Source organism: Taudactylus pleione, unplaced genomic scaffold (genome assembly GCF_031769625.1).
Source record: "Taudactylus pleione unplaced genomic scaffold, aTauple2 ptg000833l, whole genome shotgun sequence".
In the NCBI taxonomy this organism is placed as follows: Eukaryota; Metazoa; Chordata; class Amphibia; order Anura; family Myobatrachidae; genus Taudactylus; species Taudactylus pleione.
In genome coordinates, this window is record NW_028285235.1 from 666,239 (window position 1) to 674,729 (window position 8,491).

Sequence of the window (8,491 nt, forward strand, 5' to 3'; positions counted from 1 at the left end):
GTCATGTCTGGGAACACCTCCATTACTATTATATAGCAAAGCAGTGACATTTATTTTTACCTCATACCTTATTTTACCTCAGATGTGTAACTATTAATTCCATTGAAGCACAGTGAATGCATGAGGGGAGAAGGAGGGAGGGGATCAAAGAGGAGAGGGGAGAGGAAAGTGCCGATCAGAGAGTGGAGATGACAGAGGCCAATAAGGGAGGGGAGGGGCAAAGGGCCAATCAGAGAGGGCCAGTGACATATAACGCCACATTGTTTCTGGGATCCCTTTGATATAATTTTCCCTTTCGTAACAAACTGGTCTCCATGTTCCTTATAGTGGGTCACACACTAGCACCAGTGAAGGTTCTGCCATGTTCTTAAACTGCCTCTTTCTGCCTTTTCTCCTGCAGGCTATCATGAGGTTTCGGATTGTGTCGTGGATTAATATTCTCCTGCCCATGGTCGTCTTACTGTTTTTCGTAACAATAATTAGAAAACTTCCTGCCCAGAACCACTCTCCTCGGGAGGTACACCGGCAACCTATCAGAGGCTCAGTCACGCTCCGCGATGAACGTTCCACTTATCACCTGAACTATTCTCAGTTCCTCTTAGAGTTTCCTCACCTGCAGCTTTACCAATGCTCGCTCCTCCTCACCCCACCAGCAGAACCCAGTGATGGGGACAATCTTCATCTGCTGCTCCTGGCCATCAAATCACACCCACAGTCACGAGGCAGAAGATGGGCACTAAGGCAGACGTGGGCAAAAAGAACTGTGATGGCTGGTTACATGGTGAGGCCAATATTCCTTATGGGACAAAGTCCTGACATCAAGAACATGGAAATACTAAAGATGGAAAACAAGGAGTACGGGGACATTCTACAGTGGGACTTCACTGAGGGACATCACAACCTATCCCTTAAGGAACGTTGCTTTCTGGAATGGCTGCACTACCACATCCCTAAGGTGGATTTCATATTTAAAGGTTTGTGATGTACTCTATACTTAGTTATAGATATTCTGTGTGTGTGACACTATTATCCCAGCAGAGGGTTCACTGACCCTATAACTTATAGGTATCCTGTGTGTGTGACACTATTATCCCATCAGAGAGGTCACTGACCCTATAACTTATAGGTATCCTGTGTGTGTGACACTATTATCCCATCAGAGGGGTCACTGACCCTATAACTTATAGGTATCCTGTGTGTGTGACACTATTATCCCATCAGAGGAGTCAACGACCCTATAACTTATAGGTATCCTGTGTGTGCGTGACACTATTATCCCATCAGAGGAGTCACTGACCCTATAACTTATAGGTATCCTGTGTGTGTGACACTATTATCCCATCAGAGGAGTCACTGACCCTATAACTTATAGGTATCCTGTGTGTGTGACACTATTATTGCATCAGAGGGGTCACTGACCCTATAACTTATAGGTATCCTGTGTGTGTGACACTATTATCCCATCAGAGGAGTCACTGACTCTATAACTTATAGGTATCATGTGTGTGTGACACTATTATCCCATCAGAGGATTCACTGACTCTATAACTTATAGGTATCATGTGTGTGTGACACTATTATCCCATCAGAGGGGTCTCTGACCCTATAACTTATAGGTATCTTGTATGTGTGACACTATTATCCCATCAGAGGCGTCACTGACCCTATAACTTATAGGTATCCTGTGTGTGTGACACTATTATCCCATCAGAGGGGTCACTGACCCTATAACTTATAGGTATCCTGTGTGTGTGTGACACTATTATCCCATCAGAGGAGTCACTGACCCTATAACTTGTAGGTATCCTGTATGTGTGACACTATTATCCCATCAGAGAGAGTTACTAATCCTATCACTCCTAAGTGTATCTATATTAGATATAATAATTGTTTCTGTATTATGTTATGTTTCAGGTGATGATGATGAGTTTGTGAATCCGGCCGCCCTGATTGAGTTCATTAATGAACATGGATTCCTGCCTCATACATTATATGGTGCGGTTCGGCACCATGCTGTCGTCCTTCGTTCTTCTAAATACCAAGTTTCAAAATCCTTGATTCCAAATTCTATATATCCTCACTTCTTGTCTGGTGGGGGCTTCCTCTTCCCGGGACCCTCTGTCCAGCCCCTTTACCAGGCTTCCCTGAAGATCCCGGTCTTCCCCATGGATGATGTGTATTTTGGGTTTCTGGTGTTATCTGCCAAGCTCACCCTCACTCACAGCCCCCGGTTTTATGTGTTTGGACTGCCCTTTGAGGCGTGCAGATTCAAGCGAGCACTTGTGGTGCACGGAATGTCTCCTGTGAGTCTGATAGACGTGTGGAGTGCGGTTCAAAAAGCAGAATGCAGTGTCCAGTCACCACGCAAACTGTAGTTCCATCGTCAGACCAGTATACTTAGTGGCGGACCTCCAATGGTACAAAGGTAGAGAATGAAGATAAAAATCACACAAAGCCTTCAAACTTATGATTCATGTGTTTATTTGAACTTTTTTTCTTGAAGATTTTTTTTTAATTTCCCACTGGTAAACAAAGAACCCAAAGCTCACAGGTCCTTGTTGTATATTTGTGTTGAAGGGTCTGTAGTAAAGACCTTCTCATCTTCCAACCACTCATGGATCAGGTGGAATTATCTGGTTCCCAAACTGCTGGGCTGCCCCCAGTCTCTCTACAGTGTTTTAATGCCGGGCGCTGCCACCCGTGGGCATGGTACTAAGACAGTGCCATAAAAACTGGACTCTCCCACCAAAATCTAGAAGGATAAGAGGGGTGTACATATATGTATACTATTACCTGTATCCACTTGTTGGATGATTTTATATTAATATTTAAATAACGTTTATGGCCCAGATCCTGGATATATATACGATTGTGTCCCTTTCTTTATTGAGTGTATAATGACTTGTTGACACATTTGAGTAATTGGAGATCGTTGCTCTTGGCCTTTCCTGTTTTCTGTTATGCATTTATGCAAGGAAATTATACTGTTTAACTTTCATTCGTCAGATGATAGATGTGCCCCAAAAACTTAAACTATACTTAACTAAAATAATCACACATGAACAAGTTATGTCATTCATAAATACTGTAATTAGTCAGCTTTATTTTATATAAGTATGGTGGCAGGAGAAAGAACAGCAAACACCAGCATCCACTTGTCTTAGGCAAAAGGATGTTACAACTCACCAGGGCCAACTATCCCAATAACAAAATAACAAGGGTAAGTGTGATCTTAAAGCTTGCAAGTGCCAACTATCCCTTTCACAGCAAGTGATACGGCCTCCAATACCCATGCCAATGCTCCATTCATGCCAACTCAGTTGAGAGGTGCCGCTGACCCCAGCAGGGTGAAATGAAATGAAAGCATTGAAGGGGTACACACCGCTCATACTGCAGCAAGATGGGTGCTTCAATATTGCCGGTCTTTCCCTGCTATAAAATAAAGCCGAAACAAGACACAATAGGGGAGGGAGGGGGGGAGATCAAATTCAAAGAGGCAGAGTTAAGACTGTAGATTCCCCACACCCTCTCACATAACACGCCCCCTAACCTCTCATCCTATCACCACACCCTCTCACATAACACGCCCCCTAACCTCTCATCCTATCACCACACCCTCTCACATAACACGCCCCCTAACCTCTCATCCTATCACCACACACTCTCACATAACACGCCCCCTAACCTCTCATCCTATCACCACACCCTCCCACATAACACGCCACATAAACTCTCATCCTACCACCACACCCTCTCACATAACACTCCCCCTAACCTCTCATCCTATCACCACACCCTCCCACATAACATGCCCCATAACCTCTCATCCTATCACCACACCCTCTCACATAACACGCCCCCTATCCCCTCATCCTATCACAACACCCTCTCACATAACACACCCCCTAACCTCTCATCCTATCACCACACCCTCTCACATAACACTCCCCTAACCTCTCATCCTATGACCATACCCTCTCACATAACACGCCCCCTAACCTCTCATCCTATCACCACACCCTCTCACATAACATGCCCCATAACCTCTCATCCTATCACCACACCCTCTCACATAACACACCCCCTAACCTCTCATCCTATCACCACACCCTCTCACATAACACTCCCCATAACCTCTCATCCTATCACCACACCCTCTCACATAACACGCCCCCTAACCTCTCATCCTATCACCACACCCTCTCACATAACACACCCCCTAACCTCTCTTCCTATCACCACACCCTCTCACATAACACGTCCCATAACCTCTCATCCTATCACCACACCCTCTCACATAACACGCCCCCTAACCTCTCATCCTATCACCACACCCTCTCACATAACACGCCCCCTAACCTCTCATCCTATCACCACACACTCTCACATAACACGCCCCCTAAACTCTCATCCTATCACCACACACTCTCACATAACACGCCCCATAAACTCTCATCCTACCACCACACCCTCTCACATAACACTCCCCCTAACCTCTCATCCTATCACCACACCCTCCCACATAACATGCCCCATAACCTCTCATCCTATCACCACACCCTCTCACAAAACACGCCCCCTATCCTCTCATCCTATCACCACACCCTCTCACATAACACACCCCCTAACCTCTCATCCTATCACCACACCCTCTCACATAACACTCCATTAACCTCTCATCCTATGACCACACCCTCCCACATAACACGCCCCATAACCTCTCATCCTATCACCTCACCCTCTCACATAACACGTCCCCTAACCTCTCATCCTATCACCACACCCTCTCACATAACACTCCCCATAACCTCTCATCCTATCACCACACCCTCTCACATAATGCGCCCCCTAACATCTCATCCTATCACCACACCCTCCCACATAACACGTCCCATAACCTCTCATCCTATCACCACACTCTCTCACATAACATGCCCCCTAACCTCTCATCTTATCACCAATCCCTCTCACATAACACACCCCCTAACCTCTCATCCTATCACCACACACTCTCAAATAACACGCCCCCTAACCTCTCATCCTATCACCACACCCTCTCACATAACACGCCCCCTAACCTCTCATCCTATCACCACACCCTCTCACATAATGAGCCCCCTAACATCTCATCCTATCACCACACCCTCTAACATAACACGCCCCCTAACCTCTCATCCTATCACCACACCATCTCACATAACATGCCCCCTAACCTCTCATCCTATCACCATACCCTCTCACATAATGCGCCTACTAACATCTCATCCTATCACCACACACTCTCACATAACATGCCCCCTAACCTCTCATCCACACCCTCTCACATAACATGCCCCATAACCTCTCATCCTATCACCACACCCTCTCACATAACACTCCCCTAACCTCTCATCCTATCAACACACCCTCTCACATAATACGACCCCTATCCTCTAATCCTATCACCACACCCTCTCACATAACATGCCCCCTATCCTCTCATTCTATCACCACACCCTCTCACATAACACGCCCCCTAACCTCTCATGCTATCACCACACCCTCTCACATAACACTCCCCTTAACCTCTCATCCTATCACCACACCCTCTCACATAACACACCCCCTAACCTCTCATCCTATCACCACACCCTCTCACATAACACGCCCCCTAACTTCTCATCCTATCACCACACCCTCTCACATACCACACACCCTAACCTCTCATCCTATCACCACACCCTCTCACATTCCACACACCCTAACCTCTCATCCTATCACCACACACTCTCACATAACACGCCCCCTAACCTCTCATCCTGTCACCACACACTCTCACATAACACACCCCCTAACCTCTCATACTATCACCGCACCTTCTCAAATAACATGCACCCTAACCTCTTATCCTATCACCACACCCTCTAACATAATACTCCCCTAACCTCTCATCCTATCACAACCTCTCACATAACACGCCCCTTAACCTCTCATCCTATCACCACACCCTCTCACATGACATGCCCCCTAACCTCTCATCCTATCACCACACATTCTCACATGACATGCCCCCTAACCTCTCATCCTATCACCACACACTCTCACATAACACTCCCCCTAACCTCTCATCCTATCACCACACACTATTCCATAATACGCAACCTAACATCTCATCCTATCACCACATCCTCTCACATAACACACCCCCTAACCTCTCATCCTATCAAAAAAACACTCTCACATAACACGCCCACTAACCTCTTATCCTATCACCACACCCTCTCACATAACACGCCCCTAACCTCTCATCCTGTCACCATACCCTCTCACATAATGCGCCCCCTAACCTCTCATCCTATCACCACACTCTCTCACATAACACACCCCCTAACCTCTCATCCTATCACCACACACTCTCACATAACACACCCCCTAACCTCTCATCCTATCACCACACCCTCTCACATAACACACCCCCTAACCTCTCATCCTATCACCACACACTCTCACATAACACACCCCCTAACCTCTCATCCTATCACCATACCATCTCACATAACACGCCCCCTAACCTCTCATCCTATCACCACACCCTCTCACATACACTGCCCCCTAACCTCTCATCCTATCACCACAACCTCTCACATAACACTCACCTAACCTCTCATCCTATCACAACCTCTCACATAACACGCCCACTAACCTCTCATCCTATCACCACACCCTCTCACATGACATGCCCCCTAACCTCTCATCCTATCACCACATCCTCTCACATGACATGCCCCCTAACCTCTCATCCTATCACCACACACTCTCACATAACATGCCCCCTAACCTCTCATCTTATCACCACACCCTCTCACATAACATGCCCCCCTAACCTCTCATCCTATCACCACACCCTCTCACATAACACGCCCCCTAACCTCTCATCCTATCACCACACCCTCTCACATAACACACCTCCTAACCTCTCATCCTATCACCACACCCTCCCACATAACACACCTCCTAACCTCTCATCCTATCACCACACCCTCTCACATAACACTCCCCCTAACCTCTCATCCTATCACCACACCCTCTCACATAACATGCCCCCTAACCTCTCATCCTATCACCACACCCTCTCACATAACACACCTCCTAACCTCTCATCCTATCACCACACCCTCTCACATAACACACCTCCTAACCTCTCATCCTATCACCACACCCTCTCACATAACACGCCCTCTAACCTCTCATCCTATCACCACACCCTCTCACATAACACGCCCCCTAACATCTCAGTCTATCACCACATCCTCTCACATAACACACACCCTAACCTCTCATCCTATCACCACACACTGTCAAATAACACGCCCCCTAACCTCTCATCCTATCACCACACACTCTCACATAACACGCCCCCTAACCTCTCATCCTGTCACCACACACTCTCACATACCACACACCCTAACCTCTCATCCTATCACCACACCCTCTCACATTCCACACACCCTAACCTCTCATCCTATCACCACACACTCTCACATAACACGCCCCCTAACCTCTCATCCTGTCACCACACACTCTCACATAACACTCCCCCTAACCTCTCATCCTATCACCACACCCTCTCACATACCCTGCCCCCTAACCTCTCATACTATCACCGCACCTTCTCAAATAACATGCACCCTAACCTCTTATCCTATCACCACACCCTCTAACATAATACTCCCCTAACCTCTCATCCTATCACAACCTCTCACATAACACGCCCCTTAACCTCTCATCCTATCACCACACCCTCTCACATGACATGCCCCCTAACCTCTCATCCTATCACCACACATTCTCACATGACATGCCCCCTAACCTCTCATCCTATCACCACACACTCTTCCATAATACGCAACCTAACATCTCATCCTATCACCACATCCTCTCACATAACACGCCCCCTAACCTCTCAACTTATCACCACACCCTCTCACATAACACACCCCCTAACCTCTCATCCTATCAAAAAAACACTCTCACATAACACGCCCACTAACCTCTTATCCTATCACCACACCCTCTCACATAACACGCCCCCTAACCTCTCATCCTGTCACCATACCCTCTCACATAATGCGCCCCCTAACCTCTCATCCTATCACCACACTCTCTCACATAACACTCCCCCTAACCTCTCATCCTATCACCACAACCTCTCACATACCACACACCCTAAACTTTCATCCTATCACCACACCCTCTCACATACCACACACCCTAACCTCTTATCCTATCACCACACAGTCTCACATAACAGGCCCCCTAACCACTCATCCTGTCACCACAACCTCTCACATAATACGCCCCCTAACCTCTCATCTTATCACCACACACTCTCACATAACACACCCCCTAACCTCTCATCCTATCACCACACACTCTCACATAACACACCCCCTAACCTCTCATCCTATCACAACACCCTCTCACATAACACGCCCCCTAACCTCTCATCCTA

At 47.1% G+C, this 8,491-nt stretch overlaps 1 protein-coding gene across 1 annotated transcript; it reads left to right on the forward strand.

Moving 5' to 3' along the window:
• The first annotated feature begins 406 nt into the window (after positions 1–406).
• Positions 407–2,503, forward strand: LOC148474549 (beta-1,3-galactosyltransferase 5-like). The gene is made up of 2 exons (XM_088458444.1): positions 407–974; positions 1,915–2,503. The coding sequence occupies exons 1-2, from the start codon at positions 407–409 to the stop codon at positions 2,373–2,375; spliced, it is 1,029 nt and encodes a 342-aa protein (XP_088314570.1). The 3' UTR covers positions 2,376–2,503.
• The last annotated feature ends 5,988 nt before the right edge of the window (positions 2,504–8,491 follow it).